The 18,832-nt window shown below is 43.4% G+C and overlaps 2 protein-coding genes across 2 annotated transcripts in view; both read right to left on the bottom strand.

Moving 5' to 3' along the window:
• Positions 1-18,419, bottom strand: part of Itga1 (integrin subunit alpha 1) — a 146,499-nt gene extending 128,080 nt beyond the window's left edge. The window contains exon 1 of the mRNA XM_041663215.1: positions 18,304-18,419. Coding sequence (XP_041519149.1) covers positions 18,304-18,364 — 61 coding nt within the window. The 5' untranslated portion in view covers positions 18,365-18,419. The remainder of the gene's footprint in view (positions 1-18,303) is intronic.
• Positions 5,096-7,513, bottom strand: Pelo (pelota mRNA surveillance and ribosome rescue factor). Its single transcript, XM_041663216.1, has 2 exons — positions 6,321-7,513; positions 5,096-6,038 (listed from the first exon to the last, which is right to left on the bottom strand). Exons 1-2 carry the CDS (start codon positions 7,044-7,046, stop codon positions 5,607-5,609), a joined length of 1,158 nt encoding a protein of 385 aa, XP_041519150.1. The 5' UTR covers positions 7,047-7,513; the 3' UTR covers positions 5,096-5,606.
• Positions 18,420-18,832: the final 413 nt, after the last annotated feature.

The raw sequence follows: 18,832 nt of genomic DNA, 5'->3' as shown, positions 1-18,832 counted from the left end.
TGTTGTTGTAGTGGTCACTTCTAGCAGCCACTTTTCCTTCTCTGTAAGCCTGGCCTTTTGTGGCAATTGTTTTCCAGTATCTAATTTGCATATACATGTATCACAAATGCAGCTATGAAGACGCGTAGTAAATGAATATGTGTTAAAGTCATCATGTTTTATGATAAGTTTAGGGGCTGGAGAGCTCGCTTGGCGGGGGGGGGGGGGCAATTGCTTTGCAAGCAGCAGGGCCTGGGTTTGACCCCCAGATTTCAAACCATAAAAGCCCAGTGTAGTGACATCTTGTATTTGAGCCCTGGAGAGGTAGAGACAGAGACATTCCTAGGATTCCTTGGCCAGCGAAGCCTTGCCTCTTTGGCAAGTTGCAGGTCAGAAGAGACCTTTTCTCAAATAAAAAATAAAAGTGCTGGTGCCTAAGAAACCACACCAAAGCTTGCCCGGCACTTATAGGCACAGGTGCCCACAGGCCCACCTGTAAGCACACTCCGCTATAAAGAGATGCTAAAATTCAAAACTGAAACAAGCTTGCTAACTTCCTGTCAGACTGGAGGGGCTTGCTTCTTCTGTACAAACTTTCTAATGCTCAGTTATGTTTTATGCAGAAAAAAATGAACTGCTGATTTTTTTCAGTAGATTACATACTGGAAAAGAAATAAACTTAAATAAATGTAAGTTCATTACATCATACAGTTACCTCATTAGTTTTGCTCTAGACACAGACATGACCAATACCAAAAAAAAAAAAAAAAAAAAAAACAACGAGGAATCAGAATTGGCATTCTTATGCATTTTAATGGAGCAGTTATATAGGGTACATTTTACATTCACTGGTTGTGATTTAGGTCATTAACTCTCTAATTTTTCTCATATGAAAATGATGACAAAATCTTTTTCAAAAGGTTCTTGGAAAACTAAGGCACTTTAAAGCCCTCATCACAGGACCTGAGATTTAAAGACAGAGCTACTCCATTTCTGCATTGGGAGCAGTGAAATCAATCTGTGCACAGCATGTACGGGCCCTCCAGCTCACATTTCTGTTGTATTTTCAGCCTGCTAGATGCTGCAACTGCCTCAATATTGACTTTTCCTAAGACAACTATGTCACCCAAATCAAAGTAGTCCCAAGTCCTCCAATTCTCTGACATTATAGAAAGCAGGCATTTTTCATTAATCCATTAAATTAGCATCCTAAAAATAGTTGTAATGTGGGCAATCAATCTTAATGGATAATGAACGAGCAAGTGGACAGACAACTCAACAAATTTTTAAATAAAACATGCTAACACAATCCAATTATATGAAAACTTGTTATCTACCTGCTCAGGAATGAGGCTATGATTGTAGTCTTGTCTCCTAAACCACTGTTTCTCTAGGAGCACAAAACAGCAGTTCTTAAACCTACAAGTGTCTCAGGTGCTTTACATAGGGTTCACTCAAACTGGGGTGCCAAGGCGGCATATTCATGTTAAATAAAATGGATTTGGCTAGAACTTCCAAGAACTTATGAAATGTTCCTAAATGTACCTCTATTATTTCCTACGATGCATTCATGACAACTGGCAGTCTCAGCACTGATTATATAAGAAATGTATGGATCGACTCCAAAAGTATTGAAGATGGGTACTTGCCATCCACAAATATGTGATCCCTTACGTCAAATTAAACACATCTACTACATTCATCAGTAAACTTGCTTTCATCTTTAAATTATATATACACCAAAAATTGTTTAACAATAAAGGTATTAGTAGATGTTTGACTTACATCCTAATCTCTACATGTACAGTAAACATATAGGAAGCAGTCTAGGAATCTGTTTCAAAGACTATACAATCAAAGTGCCGAATCTTGTTCACAGGACAGGGATTAAAGCGCTGAACCAATGCTAAGGAAACTATTCTGCTAAGGATTTTTTTTTAACCTAAGCTGAAATGCAGCTAATTTTCGAGATAAGATCTTGGTATGTTGCTGAGGTTAGGCTAGAACTCATCATCCTCCTGCCTCAGCCTTCTGAAGGCTGGATTAGCGGTTCTTTTTAGTCATGTATTTGAGTTCTGCACTTTAGGTGGTTTTCATTGCTGAAGAACTCATTTTAGTGGCAAATATGTCACTAAAATTGTAGGCCAATTCAAATAAAATGTCAAAACAAGTACTTTCTACTCTTATGATAAAAATAAAACTTGGCAAAAATTTTTCCACAGGACTAAGATAGATGCAAAAAAATTTAAGATACCTATTATACTAGACAGCATGACGTCTTGGGCAGCAATTAATTTCTTGGCCTGAATTAGATCTTACAGTAGTGGTTCTCAGTCTTCCTACTGCAGCGACACTTTAACGTGGTTCCTCGTGTTGTACTGACTCCCAGCCATAAAATTACTTTCTTTGCTACTTCATAACTATAAACTTGCTACTGTTATGAATTGTAATGCAAATATCTGTGTTTTCTGCAAGTCCTAGGTGACCCCTGTGAAAGGGCCACTCAACTCCCAAAGGGGCCATGACCCTTTGCTGAACAGTACAGGACTCTGGCTTATAGTTTGTTAATGCTTGCTTGCACTAAAAATAGAATAATATAAACAACTTTTAGTAAATTAAATCAGAACATCCCAGTACTTTTTTTTTAAAAAAGTAACAGCTCTACAAGACTGATGTGGGAAGACCTCACTGAGGCCCCAACCTCAAACAAAAAGAACACTCCAGGAGTCCAGTACACGTCAATGTGAAATAAATTATTTCTCCTTCCAAGTCAGCTTCTCTTACCTCCTGTTTGAACTGTTGCTTCATCCTAGCACTAGGAGAATCTGAAATTTATCTTTAGAGTCTACTTTTTTAACTCTGAAAATCCTGCAGCCCAGGTCACATCCTTCCATCCCGACTGTAAGCTGCGCTGCATGGTCACGGCTTTCATGCCTCTCCTTTCTTTACTACAAACCCTTCTGAGCAGTCTTCCTGTTTACACTCTTGCCTCTTCCTGTCCGTCCCAGATGGAGCTGAGCGGTGGCTATTTGTAAAACAGTTCACTTCCATCTGTCTGCTTGGCTCCCTTTCTGGTGGATCCAGACTCCTTCCTGGGACACATCTATGCTGAGCACACCTGCCCGCCCTTCAGTTGCCCCACGTCTCAAGGTCTCAAGTTTCCTCTCTCTCTCTCTCTCTCTCTCTCTCTCTCTCTCTCTCTCTCTCTCTCTCTCTCTGTTTTTTCAAGACAGGGTTATTCTGTGGCTTTGGAGCCTGTCCTGGAACTAGCTCTTGTAGACCAGGTCAGTCTCGAACTCACAGAGATCCGCCTACCTCTGCCTCGCGAGTGCTGGGATTAAAGGTGTGCATCACCACATCTAAGGTTAAGGTGCTCCTGTTTGTCCTAATGACCAGCAGGCAAAATTTCCCAAAACTTAAGTTCCACTCTGAATTTTAGAAAAATCAATGATAATTAATAGAGTTTTAAATTCAACTTGCTTTTATCTTTATTTTTGTATTGCTCCTATGGTATAGTATGAATTATACTTTGGACAGAAACATAAAATGTGAATTTAAAAAAAGGAGGAGTCTGTGGGTGGTGGTGGTGTACGCCTTTGATCCTAGCACTCAGGAGGTAGGAGGATCTCTTGAGTTCAAGTCCAGCTTGGTCTAGAGAGTAAGTCCCGGGACATCCAGGGCTACAAAAAGTAACCCTGTCTCAAAAATAAATAAATAAATTAATTAATTAAAAAACTAAGTGTTACATTTCCTATATACTTTATATACATAAAAACTGGCATTTCCTTAAAGGTCTTAAAGCCACATCAGAATATTCTGTTGAACTTAAATCTGGAAACCCAGTCTGACTTTCTAATTCTGCTTGGAAAGGCTATCTCTGACATTTGTAACAGATTTTATTTCACACAGTAATCACCTGTAGACGCTGCAACAAGCTGGGGCTGGCTCCGAGCAAAGCATTGGATTCAAGGTTCTAACAAGTCTGCAACAAGTAAGCTCGGAATCAACCTCTCATGCAAATACCAAGTTCCGAATCAGCTTCTTGGCCTGAAGCCTACAGCAACCACCCTAGTGACTTTTCTTTAAGTCACAGCCCCATCTATCCTTGAACTCAGAGACCCACCTGCCTCTGCCAACCTGCCAAGATTAAAAGCACAAGCTACCATGCCCAGCTTATCTCAGTAATTGGCAGAAAAGAAGGATTTCTCACCCACTTCCAGGGGTGAAAGGAGGTTTAATTGCCCTGGGCTGCAGCTTAGGCATTAAGGGCTCCCAAAGAAAAGCTACGGCCGTGCAATGTGAACTTTTGCTCTAAAAATGTACTCACAGGTTTATTAGACTTCATTTTAGTACTAGAGATATTACAGAGGTAATTTATGTCCTGAGATCAGGATTCATTACCAACCAGGCCCTAAATTTAAGACTGTAATGACTTCCTCTCTGTACTCCTATTAAGTTATTTTACAAGTCTTAATATTAAAGCTAATTATTAAGATGAAATGACAACCTGAGTTATTTTTAGAAGGTAGATATAGATCATGATCCTACCAGTTCTTAGCATCATAGGAAAAATCTAAACAAGTTAACAAGTTTATTGAACTTATTATAACCCCAAACATGTTATACCACAAAGCCCACAGATTAACAATAACTTTATATGATGTAGGCATCGCTGATCCAGACTGCAGAAAGAATTCCTAATCACGTGCTAAACTGAGCTTTGTCAAAGATGAAGTCGCAATTCCCTATCTCTGAAGCTCCCAATCTAAGGCACACACATATATAGTAAAAACAGTCTTAGTGGTAATCTGCATAAATTCTGTATCTACAGTTAGAAGGGCTAGACTACAACTTCCACGTAGTTATCCAAGGTACTCAACTCCCTGAACATACTTTTTCTCATGGATGACATGGACCAGTATGAATGAGAGAGCACACACTAACGCCACAGGCACCACGTAAAGTGTAACGCTGGCCAAGTCACAGTAAATAAAGCTCTCGGCAAATGGAAGAACGTGGCAGGGTTTCAGTGTAAAGAGCTGAAGTCCAGGTTGGAGAGGTGCCCAGAGATGCAGAAGTGAACCACAGGCTCTCATCTCAGCTTTAAGGTCCTGAGACTATGTTGGGAACCCTTGGTAGAGCAGACCTCCACTGCCTGAAAATAAATGTTTGTCTGCAAAAAATATGATTAGAACAAACACAGAGCAACAAGAGTTTTAGAAACGACTAGTTCAACAAACCTCGAAAAGAAAATAGTATCTCAGACTTGGCTTTATTTACGGTTTGGCTACCACTTAAGTAGTAAATGTAGTCAAATTTTGAAAAATAAACTAGAAAGAAGTGAGAAAAGGATCATTAAATGAAATGAAAAACTGTCATTTAGAATCAAACCCAAATGATAGTAATCAGAAAACACAATGCTTGGATGTTCTAGAATCAAACCCAAACGATAGTAATCAGAAAACACAATGCTTGGATGTTCTTTTCTTTTGGTTTATTTAATTTGAATACATGTCCTAATGTGACCAACACACAGGAAATCCCAGCCCGATCAACAAGTGCGGCTCTTGCACCTGTCAAGCGATGATGAGAAGTAACGGAGCAGAAGCAACTATTAAATGTCAGTCTTAATCCTCTTCAGAACTGGAATCATCCTCCTGGTCAGAGAGTTCCGGCACAGGGAAGCGGAGAATGGCAGCTACTCCTGTCAGCTGGCCAAGCTGTTCCCCAGACACATGGAGACTGGAGAATATCCGAACCGTGCCTGCATTGTCTTTCACGCTGTCCACCAGCCTGACGTACCGGCTGCGGGTGGCCACGTCCTGATGCCGGAAGAGCTCATCGCTGATGAGCAAGGTGTCGATCGCCAAGGCTTCGTTGGCCCTCTCTACCTGCTTGAGTCCATAGAAAGCGCGGTCAGGCTCGTGCTGCAACATTTTATAGAAGTCATCCAAGGCTTTCACTTCCCCAGCAGCTTTCGTGTCCGAAAGGCGGCTGGCTACGGTGGGGTCACAAAGGGCCTCCTTCAGGGAGTACTTGTGTCCAGAGGAGGCGTGTACCTAGAATCACAATGATGAAAGACAAAGAAATGTTGAAAGCATCCGTTAATCAGCCCACATGGCATAAGACAAAAGCATGAATAAGCCCTTACCTATTTAAGGACTTTAGCAAAGGTTACCTTAGGAAGGTGCTAGCCACTACACCCATCTCTTTGCTAATTCGATTTTCATCCCAGCTGAACCAAGTTTTAAGCCTTCTGCTCCTTCCAGTTCTAAAACAACAGGTACCAATCATAGCAATCCCTCTGCCCACTCTTAACTATCTCTGGGTAAGAATTTTACCTGAAGGAATTTGGAGCGGTTTTCCAGGAGCGTCTTGTTGTCTGTCTTCACGGCCTGTTGAAACATGTAGTCACAGAACTGCTCTCGTACAAATCCCGGGCTGGCCACCAGAACACACTTTACAACGTCAAAGTTGATGTGGCGCTGGATGGCCTGGACCACCTGTTCATAGAACCTCTCCAGGGCCCGGTCATGCTGGGAACAGTTGCCTTTCCGCTTCCTGGGGATGTTCACCTCCACCTTGGCACGGGTGAGGGTCATACTGGGTGTGACTAGGCAGACGTGGGCGAGGCCCTCCTGCATGACAACAGCTGCCACATCAGCACTCCAGGCTGGGTCACAAGCCTGCTCGATGCGCTCCAGAACCACACTGTCCCACTGTTTCTTGGCCAGGGTGAACTGGCGGTTGGGCTCCAGTTCAATGGTGTGGTAAGCCCCCATCTTCACGTACTCATTCTCTTGGATATTGGTCCCCTTGACTCGCAGCTGGCAGGCTTGGGAGTCAAAGTCTATGGCCTCCACGCAAAGGGTGAGGGTGGTGCGGACACGGTTACTCCCCACGCTGCCCGTGGAGGACTCGGTCTGGACCTTGCGGATGGTGGAGGCGCGCAGGCTGTCGCCCACCTGCACTAGATTGTAGGTGTGCCACATGTCCTCGGGCTCCTCGGGGACCAGGGTGACCTGTCCCGCACTGTCCTTCTCGATGTCCTTCCTCACAAGCTTCATGATCTTGCCTGGGGCTCACTTCAGAACGGGAGGTGCTGAGGGGGTCCCCAGGAGAGACTCAGGGTGCGGGGCGGGGGTATGGTCTAGGCTGGGAAGGGGACAGGAAAAAAACACTACCGCTGACTCCTGCAGCCCAGGACAGAGCTTTCTGCCACGCTTTTCCCTGTCTCCACGCGCCGATCCACGCTGCGCGGCAGATTTCCCCCACGATGAACACACACGACCCGGTACTTTCAGTCACCGGCCCCGCGCAAGCGGCTGACGCGGCGATCGCGCATGCGCAGCCCGCCTTTCGGCGCACGTCTGTCGTCCCGACCAGAGAGGCGGGGCCTGGGGTTTGCGCGTTTACGCAGGCGCAGTAGACGGAAAGGCGCACCCTCCGAAAGTCAAGGGAGGCGCTTAGCGGCTCTGGCTGCCACTCTTACAGTGAAGCTGAGCTCGGATTTGTAGAGTTTTCCCACGCATTCCTGTGTCCGAGAAATTGCGGAGCATGTGAGTGCTAGCATATGTATTTAAACTGAGTTTGTCATTTTGCACCTCCTTCCTTGATAGGGAGCCGGCTTCAAAACTTACGTAAAAGTGAAAAGCCTCCTCAAAAGTGCACTTAGTTCCCAAAGTCCAAACTCTACCCGATCTTGCTCATTCCTTTCCCGCGCTCAGACGTGACGCATGCTACTTGGCACTGGGATTTCCAGAAGCAGTTTCTAAGAACTAGTCGTGTTCGGTCTGGCCTCAGCCACATGCCCAGCTGTTTTCGGCGCCTAGTGACCCTGTTTGCACGATTCAGTTAACCCAGATGTTAAGGGACAGAGCCCAGAGAAAGCAGAAACTATGCGTGGAATGTACCCCTGGTGGACCTCTATGTGGCTTGACCTGATATCCTGGGAATCCCAGAATCCCAGAATTGGCAGGCAGTAGTCTCTGAGGCGCTCAGTGTGGGAGCTGGGCTGTGATAGATAAGCACTGATCTCCCCTGCCAACGACTGGGCAAAAGCTGAGGCTATGGGAAGTTGAGATAAACCGATCTACTAATTATGACCACCCCTAAAGAAGAAGCCACAGAATTGGTTGTAAAGAAAAAAAAAACTTTTTATATTCCCCCTTTCCCTGCTCTTGGTGATGGAAATGCCTCTTTCTTGAGACATTGGGAAGCAGAGAAGTCGGGAATATACTCTCACTGCGTTTTGTGTAAGGATCTTAAAAGCAGAGCTCTCCAGCCTTAATTGAGGAGACGAGGTTAAAGGGGGGGATGCATTTATGTTAGCTGATGTCAGCTCTCTTTTTTAGAGGTTACCAGGGAGGGGTGCGGGTTGGCCCTTCCAAGATTCCAGTTTAAGTTAGCACCTTTACTTGTTTTGTATCCTGTCTCTGTCTCCCCGTCTCTGTTCTGTCTATCTCTCATTCCTATTTTCCCCTTTCCATCTTCCTGTCACAGAGTCCCTAAGTCATCTTGCCTTCCTCCTCCAAAGCCCCCAGCCCTTCACAAGACACTGGACCCATTAGATCCAGAAAGTGGCTTCATAGGCTCCTAATGAATGAATGGATTTCATTGACCTGCAATCAAGTTTTGAAAACTTGGCGAGCACTTTCCCACACTTTTCTTATCTTTTCATATGACGAAAATGCTACCCTAATTTTTAGAAAGGTAAATGAAACTATGGGGAAGTTGACAAATACCTTCAAGAGACTATAACTGGCCTTCAGATTCAGGCCTAATTAACTTCACACCCTGTTCCACCAACCACCTATCTGTCTTTTATATATCTAACCATCTGCGCACACATACGTTACATACTGTTATCCCCCACTACCTTCCTTAGCTGACACCTTTACCAGTTCACTATGGACAGTCTGGAAATCACTGGAAGGACTGAAATGCATTGCTGCCCCCACCCCACCTCAGCATTTGTTAAATCTTATACTCATTATAGTCTTTGCACACAGTTTTATATCTACTCAGTCAGTCATTGTTATTTTTGAGAAATCTTTAAAAAACATGAGTGCATTTATTTCTAATTTGACACACAGAAACCCTATAACAACTTTACTTCCTATTTCCTGATTCCTCTAAGTGGTAAGGCAGACATCTTTGAACTGATTATTTTTTTTTTTCAAGGTGGAGTCTCATGTAGAAGAAGATGGCCTCTAACTGGGTATATAGTAAAGGATGACCTTGAATTTCTGATCTTCCTGCCTTCACCCCTGAATGTGGGGATTAGCGGCCTGCCCCAGCTATATTCCCAGGCTTTTATGAGGCTCAAACATGGGGCTATGGAAGAGTTCTGCCTACTGAGCTAGATCCCCAGCCCTAGACTACCTTTTAAAATGTCATAAAATGTCAGTGTCCTTGGTGGTTGAGCACATCACAGTATTTCTTAAAGACGTAGTTTGGTCTGAAACACATTCTGCAAGAGCTAGAATGGCTAGGAACTTTCTGTTTGTTTTTGTTTTCTTACTTGAACTTAGTGTTGAGTGATCAGATACCCCCTCCAGTATTTTATGTTACCCTTAGTACATTTTAAAATGAATAATGATACCATTCTTTTAAGTTATTTGGGGTCCCAATTCCTAATTTCAATCACAAGTCCTTTTCAAGGTGAAGTGCTCTGTCTGTAAATATTGCACTCTCGTTTCGAGGCACATTTTGTTTTGCAAGGAGAAAAACCTTCATTTCCAGTGTGTCCTAGGAATCTTTATACCGTACCTGTTCATCCTGTGGTCAGTACTTCCTGTCTCATGTGGTTTCATGTACCTATCTGGAAGGAGCAGCTGAAATAGCTCATCCTAAAACCACATCCATTTCAATTTGATCACATGATCTGGCCTTTTTGAACTCTGAACCGAGGATGTTTTCTTTCGTGTATCCTTCCATGGTCCTGGCAAAGTCCTTTGTCTGCACTGTCATGTGCAATGGTAAGCTAGTCAGGGGTAAAGTGTGACAGCCATACTAACGTTCCAGATGCGCTTTAACACTCCGATATCGTTATCAAATGTATTTCATTTCACATAAACATGACTGTCAGAAACTACTATGGTTATAGGTGGTTTTATTTCCATTTTTTTTTTACCAAAGAATCAAAACCTCAAGGAAAAAAAGACCATGATGTAGTCTCGCTGCTTGAAGCTGTCATTTGTGCTTATTGACTTTTGAAAACAGAAACCTTCACATGAATATTTCTAATTACATCTCATTTTCCCATCATGTTCATATTAATCTTTCCAGAAGAAAAAAGTCACGATGGCGCCATCAAACAACTTGAGTCTGTTGTTTCTGGGCGGATTGGGCTGGATGTCCAGAGAGCTAAAGCTCTCTGCCCTTCATTTATTTCCACTGTGACATTTGGCCCCCTCAGTCTACTGGAAACTCAATTTCTTCTACATGAAGACTGAGGGAACTGAAGTCAGTTGTTTCAGCTACAGTTGTAAAGGTTATGCTGGGTCAACTTAAGGAAACTAACACCAATGATATTTGTTTTCAATCTCGTACACTCGCTTAAATCCGACTCTTTCTGAAACCCAATTTAGTGATTTGGGGTTGAGGGGTTGTGCACCAAGAAATGGTGTGAACTGGGCCCACGAGACCGTGAGATGGTTCTAAAGGTACCCACTGCCAAACCTGAGTTGGGTGTCCAGGCAGGAGAGAAATGACTATGGGTAGTTGTCCTCTAACCTCCACGTCCACTCTGTGGCACACTGGAGCTCCCCCATACATATACACACAAAATACATAGATGACAAACAGGTCTAAAAGCACAAAGATTGGTAGACTTGGGAGGCATTTTTAAGCTGGAGTTTGCCAATGTTAGTCTATAGGCATTTCTGGGTTTTTTTTTTCACTTTATATTAAAAACAGATTGTTCCTCTTCTCATATTGACAGTCTTGATGCTCTAACAGGAAAATGCTCGCTGGTCGATTTGTAGCGTTCTGTAAACAAGGCACTCTGGTAAATCTCTAAGAATGCTTAGCTCGAAGCTAGAAATCAGGTTCCCACGGAAGTAAGTGTAAGGATGAATCTGAACAGGATCGCTTCAGGAGTTAACTGTCATGGGAGTATTCCCTGTCCGGGTTGTGTGCAGTTATGTACCGCAGCACATTTCCTAGCTGTGCTAGCGAATGCAGTGCTCCATGTGCCTCCTTGTTTGCTGAGCGGGGACAGTTCCTGTTAAAATAATATGCAAGGAATGGATTGTATGACGGCAACAAGGATTCTAGGCTCTTGAAGGGTGAATATTGTGCTTAAAGACCTTGTGCAGAGGCAGGCGGATCTCTGTGAGTTCGAGATCAGCCTGGTCTACAAGAGCTAGTTCCAGGACAGGCTCCAAAGCTACAGAGAAACCCTGTCTTGAAAAAAGAAAGACTTTGTGCCTAGCACTCATTCCTTTTTATTTATATAGATTTGTGGGAGGAGGTGTTGTTTGTGGTTTTGTTTCCCTTTCTGGTAAAACTTACTTTGCTAAAGCCCCCCCCCCCCAGGAGTATATCCCAACATTACCTCTCTGTGCCTATTGTGTCTTCCAGACCACTGAAGGGCACAGCCCACCTTCTTTATTCCCCAGCGCAAGTAGTGAACTTGTATTGATAAACTTTCCTGGCATACACAAAAAAGTGAGTGACTGTTCCCTAATTTAGAGTTTTTAACTTGACCATCATTGAAATCTTAAATGTAAGAAATTGATTTGCATTTGATGCTGTATCTAATAACATACATAAGACTACACTTAGGGCAAACATCTATAAACCTATTTCAGTTTTACAGATATCAGCACTGACATGGGAAAACAGTGATTTTAAAATGTGACCCTTACAGCACACATAAGCAGTGAGAGCTCTGGTTATGAATATCTGGGGACAAACGTTATTTTTTTCAAAAGAAAATATGCCAACTTTAGGCTGTACAAAGGTTCCTTGGTGACCTCTACAAGCAAAGTGTGTGACAGAGAGGGCTGTTCAGCTAATTATAGGGGAAAGGGGACAGGGAAAAGTGGAAAGTCCTTTTAAAAGAAATTTCTTATACTCACTATTTAAGGTTTCTTTTAACTACAAATGCTGACGTGGCAAAGTCAAATGTCTGGTGCCCACCCACCACCTACCCCACCATCACCCACTGCCACCTCAGTGTGCTAGTGTGTGCTAGTGTGTGCATGGGAATGTGTGTCTCTCTGTTTGTATGTGTCTGTGTAATACAGGAATAGTCTGCCAAAAATAGCATAACAAAATGTTTTTGCAGCTAAACGTCTATAGTTAGTGAAATAATTTTCAGAATACATTTAACTCGTATTAAGGCGGTGTCGGGAGTTCAGTCATCCTCAGCTACAGAGGAAGTCTCAGACTCATCTGCTCTACATGGGATCTCCTACACACAAAACGTAATTTATAATAAAATATGAAAACCATCTGAGTCTTCTGACCTAATGCAATTTAGATGCTCTATTAAAAATTAAGATTTGTCATTTATTTCAGCAGATCTCCCATAAGTCACCCAGGAATATGTGAATTCATCCCTGATATTTAAATGATCATTTTCCATTTATCCAGGGAGATCTTAATGTTTATAGAAGTCAGGTTGTTGGAGAAAGCAGGTTCTGGGCATAAGCATGTACACATTTCTATTTCTCTTAAAACTTTACTGACAGTTCCAGGACAGGTTCCAAAGCAACAGAGACACCCTGTCTCAAAAAACAAAAAAGCCTTTACTGGAAGAAAAAAACCAAGTAACACATAGCTGACTTTTTAAGTCACAGAAAAGATCAGATTACAAATGGGTCCTTCATACACACACGCCCAGCGCCATCACTCAGGAGCATGCCGGGAAGTCCATAGTCAACCACCACTGGAGCCGTTGATCCCCAGCGCTTTCTCCCCTTCCTCCCAAAGGTAGCTGTCCCCAGGCAGCTCTGTTTGGGAGAAATGGTGAGGCTGCAAATGCCAGAGGGGCAATCATGCCTTCATCATATACAAGATTGGCAGAGACAAAAACTGAGAAGAGGGAGCACCCCAGTGTTGTCTTAGTGTCTTTGAAACCTTAAGGTCCAGTTTTCATGTTTGATTTTCCTTTGCTGATTTTGTTTGGGAAGGGGGTTGTTTTGTTTTGAGAGAGGGTCTCACTATGTAGCCCTGGCTGTCTTGGAACACAGCATATAAACTAGCCCGGCACTGAGTTTCTAGAAATCGACTTGCTTCTGCCTTCTAACTGATGGAACAGAGGCATGAGCTACCATGGTCAAACAAGATGCTGTCTGCACATGGACAGAGAAATGCAACAGAGATGGCCCCAGCAATACCTGTGTGTTGGGTGTAATCTTCCGATGTGCCATTGTCTTTGTCATTTCAACATTTCTCTAATAGGATGTTGGTGACAACCTAGCAAACTACAAACTGATTGTTTCAGTGCTCACATTGTCTAGTGCGACATCACATGATGTAGTCTTCATTGGTGGGTGGGTGAGAAATGACATAAAGAAGGGAGGACATGACTATTCCTAAGGATAGTGGAGGAGAAAGTGAGGCCATGTGAGGAGGAGAGGTGGGGAGAGCCAGCAAACCAAGAGGCCATGAGGGTAAAGAGTAGACAAAATGGCCAGGTAACCAAAATGGCTGCATTATATAGGGGAGGGTATCTAGGAGAAGGCAGATTGGGCTGCAGAAGTTCAGGGTAGAGGGCAGGGTATGCCAGCCATACACTGTAACAAGTAAGGAAATGAGGGATGTTGGGAGGACCTGAAAGCCATTTTGATATGTTAAATGGTTAGCCATTTATCCCAAATTTGAGACCTATCAGTGGTATTATTCATTATGGTCAAATATGGCCAAGAATATACTTAAAGGGGCTGGCTCATCTTTTAAGTAGTTTAAAAGTGTATCTATAGTCCATTATTTTAATTTACCAAGAAAAAAGTGTCAATTAGTCTTAGATACTAAGGGTAAAACATACACAGTACTTAAAGAGCGTACAAGCTGGAAGACAGCTACCTATTTCATTATCATGTCGTATGGTGTGGGGTTTTATAGAAACAAAGGTGCTTGAGCATGCTGGCGTCTGCGGAAGTGCATATCATCAGTGAGTCACTTGGGAATCACGTTTGCATGGGAGTCAAGAATCTATAGCAGAGGGAGCAACTGCTCACATAAAGGCCCAGAGGCAACTTCAGAAGGGTTGGCTCACAGATGTCTGAAAGGAGTTCAGCAACCTTGAGAAAAGGAATATATTCATCTCATTTGCCTCTCTTGGGACTTTGCTGTCCTTGTTTTGAGAATGAATACAGTTCTGCAGTCACAGACAGCCCTGAACAGGCTGTCTATTCTGACTTTAGCACTGTGGGCAACGGTTCCAAAACATCTTTGATCCCAGTTGCTCAGCATGAACTCATATACGCGATTTTGTGCTTCCTGTATTGGAAGAGCAGTTATGAAGAATAGGGTTTGGATTCTAAGTCTTGGAAAACGTATCATACAACTAATTTAGTCTACTAACAGTAGAAGAGCATGTCACACCATGGTGGACACAAAGCAGTGGTCTTGGGGACAAAATAGAGTCCCCAAGGACTCCTCTCTAAGAACTTCCTTCCTGTAACCACAGAGCAGATTCCACCACCTCTCAATAATTTGTTCAGATTTCACATCCATCTCTTGATCAAATCATTAAGTTAGAACCTCCGTGATCTAATCCTCTCTTGAAAACGTAACCCTCAGAGACAGTCGAGAGGTTATTACTTATCTTAATATTAACCATCAACATTCACATCAAGACCAACTAGAGCAAAACAAACTTGTTTGGTATATATATTTTTTCCTCTCATTGCCTTGTAACTAAACAAATAAACAACTCCTAGTGAATTCATTGTTGCCTTGGTAGCCATCACTGAATAAGAGAAATGTCCCCCTGGTTTGGTATCTCTGGCTGATGCATGGCTGCCACTGGGGTTCATTCATTTGCTTTGGATCAGTGACTGCCTCCCTGTGTTCAGCCACCTCCTCACCGGACTTCACTGTGAATAGGAAATGCTGGCATGGGAAAGAAGGCTCAGAAGATGACCTATGCTTCTAGGGAGGAATGGCCTCCACCAGGGGCGTTTCTAGATCCTGGTATGAATGAACTGAGGTGGAAGTAATCTTGTTTAGATTCCACTTAAGGGAGAGTGTGCTATCATTTAATTTTACTATACACCGACGATCATGGAAATAACACTTGTTTCATGACCTAGATATGGCCTTACTCAAGTGTTCTAGCTGTCTGAATTTGCATTTGACTCATGGAGTTGAGAGCAAGAGGAAAATGAGCTTGCATTTCGGCTCTGTTCGGAGCAGGAAACTTGAGGTCAGAGGTGCAAATTGAAGTCATTTGTCACGTATTAGCTGTGAGACTTTGGCCAAGTGCATTTAACCTTAGTATTTTTTTTTTTTTGCTGTTTTTCATCTTCAAAATATGGAAGATGTGTATGCAAACTTTTACGTTTTTAGATTAGGATAAAACATTACAAAGCTCTTGGCCCAGGGCCTTTTGTGTAGTAAGTTCCAGTGTTAATCTGTGCTAGTTATTGTAATCATCTCTCTGAAGGGCAGAATCTAACCATTTGGGTATTTCCAGTGATAGCAATGGGCAAGATATTACATGGAGAAGGAGAGAAGGTATATTTTATTTCTTCTATTTCTTCTTGGCTGGGTTTCAACTTTGATCCAGTTGCTATCTCCCTGGATCCAGCGCTTTGATACAGCGGCCTCCTTCCAGTATTCAGGTTCCTCAAGACTTCTTTTCAGGTCTCCTATTTCAAGTGATTTCTATCTACTTTGCTTATCCCAGGTGTCCTGCCTTTGTTGGTTCCCTAAGGCCTCCTTCAGGTGGTCTGTTTTTGGAGCTCCCTTCAGTTAAACCCTCCGTGTTCACCATATATTACACTGGGACTCAGACATATCTAAAACAGTGAAAATGACTTTATTTAGGTATAAATGAGAACAATTTTTGGCAAATCGTTTAATGTATGTTGGAAGAAACTAACCCAAGTAGTTGTAAATCCTTGGGAAGTCATTCAGAATGGTGGTGGTTTGTTATGATCTATGCATAGCTTTGAAAGCCGGAGAGAGTTTGTTTAGATGGCAGTGGGTAGTGGGAAGGAAGGGTGGGTTCTTTTGTAGATGCATAAAACAACAAGATCATATCGACAGTGGCAAGAAGAGCAAGAGGATTGTGAGCAGTGTGAGGAAATGTGGCTGGATGTAATGGATGCTTGGTGAAAGGGTTGGGAAAGGCAGAATAATAGTGGCCCGCCAAAGATGTCGTTGCCCTACTCCGTGAATGCTGAGTATGTTACCTTAGATTAAAAAAAAGTGGATTTGACAGATGTAATTAAACAGGGATCTGGAGAGAGGTACCAGATTGATACAGGGACCCTGGGCAGGTAGACTTGGAGAAGACATGGCCTTGAAAGAGTCAGAGAGGAAAACTAGAAAACCACTCTAGGCCCTTCACAGGAAATGCCTTAGGAGGGACCTTGATTTTATCACAGGGTGACTTAAAACCTACAGAACTGTAAAACAATAAATATTTCATATTTCGGTTTAAGCCAATAAATCAATGGCAACTTGTTGCAGCAGTAATAGGAAAGGAATATAGGATTCTGATTGGGGCAATTGGTTGAGTATTTTGTATTTTATCTGAGTCAACCATGAACTACCTCACAGGGTCTACTTAAAATAGATACAGAGGATTAGAAGTTGGGAAACAACATAAGTTCTCTAATATCATACGCAAGTGGGTATGTCCGTAAGACACCAGGTTAAATGCAGTTCTGTAAATTGCTGAGAGGTTTCCAAGTATGAGCAATTGATAAGAGAAAAGTCAGACCTGAGATCCTTAATGCCATCTTGTGAAATGGACATAAATACACTACACATAAGGAACCTGTCCTCCCTGGGTCAACAACGCTCTGAATATTATACACATGATAAAACCTGAACATCCTTTAGACATATCTTCTGCCTTTTCTCCTTTAATTCTCAAACAGCCATGAACTTGTAACTGTCATCCCCGCCCCTCTTGGAAAACTGTCATTCTTTAGAGAATACACAGACCTCACTTCTGCAGGGACCGAATGTTTGGTAAAGAAAAGAAAGAAAGATACAGCTTGAGTAATTGGTAAACAACTCAAATTTTGCAAAACAACAAGATCCAATCTCTGAAAGCAGGGATTGGAAAAGAACCCCAGGTCAAGCTTGCAACAAGGGTCACAGCTATAGCTAGTCGGTGGAGCCATTCCCTGGTCTGTAGTGCTCTTCAGAAGTTACCACTGCTTGGATTACTGGACTTTTCCTGAGGAGTAGGAAATGTGTGGATGGAAAAGCCCATAGCTCAGTATTAATTTCCCTCTACTGCTTCACTGGGAGAAAAGACGGGATTGCTGATGATCTATTCTTAAGTGAACCTAAGGGTTCTCAGTGGTTAGTCACCCAGTGCTGGGTTAGCTGACCGGGTGATTAACAGTCAAATGTGAAATTAACTAGTTAAGCATGCCAACAATGAAAACATCAAACAACTGAATATCATGGCTTGTTAAAGACAACCAGCAATTAAAGGGCTAACACGGTGATAATCTGTTGCTTCTAGCACCTCCCCCCACCACCGGCTCAGTTTCACCTCCCCTACTACAAAGGTTGTGACCCCAGCTACTGCTGCCATTTGGACAATCCAAACGTCTCCCAGTTTCTCGCAATTGGAACTAACACTGCATTTCGACGGTGCTAAGTCTTCTGAAAACACATTTTGTATTTGAAAGACTGCATTGTGATAATTGGATACTAAACGTTCTGATTTCAAAGTTTTCTGCCTCTTAGGAGCTAATGTAAAACGTCACATTGAGACAAGAAGTAGTTTTGCCTGTCTTTCCTTGTTCTGTAGCAAAAAGGGTCCTAAGTTTTAAACAGGAAGAACATGCTATAAAGCCCGCTTCTGAGCGACCCTAGGGCAGCAACATAGCACACTAGTCAGGCATCCCCGGTTACTCTCCTTTCCAAAAGTTCAAATACTTAAAACACAGCTCACAACATAAAAACAACTTTAATTCGAAAAGCCTCTTGTACTTGGAAAGTTCTCGGCACTGCCTCCCTCGGTCTCCAGCTGGCCACAGGCGCTTCCTTCAGTACTGTGACCTGGCCGGTCTACCTGAGAGCCTGTCCTGTCTGATCCTCTGTTCCGTGCGTCATCACCCCTTAGGCGAGCCCCAACCAAGCCCAACTAGACATGATCAAGAAAGCAGGGTCGCTCACCGGTGAGGAGCCAGCAGCAGGCTACAGTGACCTCTAGGCTGGCAGGGCGCCTGGGGACCATGGCTGGAGTCGCCGCAGTACCCTTGACGTGCTGGTTCCAGGGCAGGAGCTGGCAGGAGCTGGCAGGACCGGTCGCTGGTGCCTTTCACTCTGGGTCACTTGGGCGGTCTCTGCGGGTGTCCAGTGGTGGCCCCAGGGGCTGCAGCGCCGAAGAGTCGCCGAGGAGCGATTTCCTGTGTTTTGGTCGAATGCCTCTAAGTCCGCTCCACGCTTTTCACATCCCAGACCGATTGCCACATCTCCAGCCCCTTAACGCGCTGGTTCTCTGAAATCTCACTGGCAGCCTCCCAGGCTCTATCCGAGACATGGACAAATAAAGCCAACTTCGCGGGATGGTGTTTAGGCTAAAGTCCACGGGCAGCAGCAAAGCAAACCTTAAAGGGACATCTGCCTTACACTAAGAGGGCGATCTTGCTTCAAGTACCAAATCCTTAAGGTGGTGGGGAGGGCGGGACTGGACTTTCAGGAG

Source organism: Microtus oregoni, unplaced genomic scaffold (assembly GCF_018167655.1).
Source record: "Microtus oregoni isolate MIOR12 unplaced genomic scaffold, Mior012 000014F_ref0000157, whole genome shotgun sequence".
Lineage (NCBI taxonomy): Eukaryota > Metazoa > Chordata > Mammalia > Rodentia > Cricetidae > Microtus > Microtus oregoni.
This window is presented reverse-complemented; position numbering and strand designations above follow the sequence as displayed.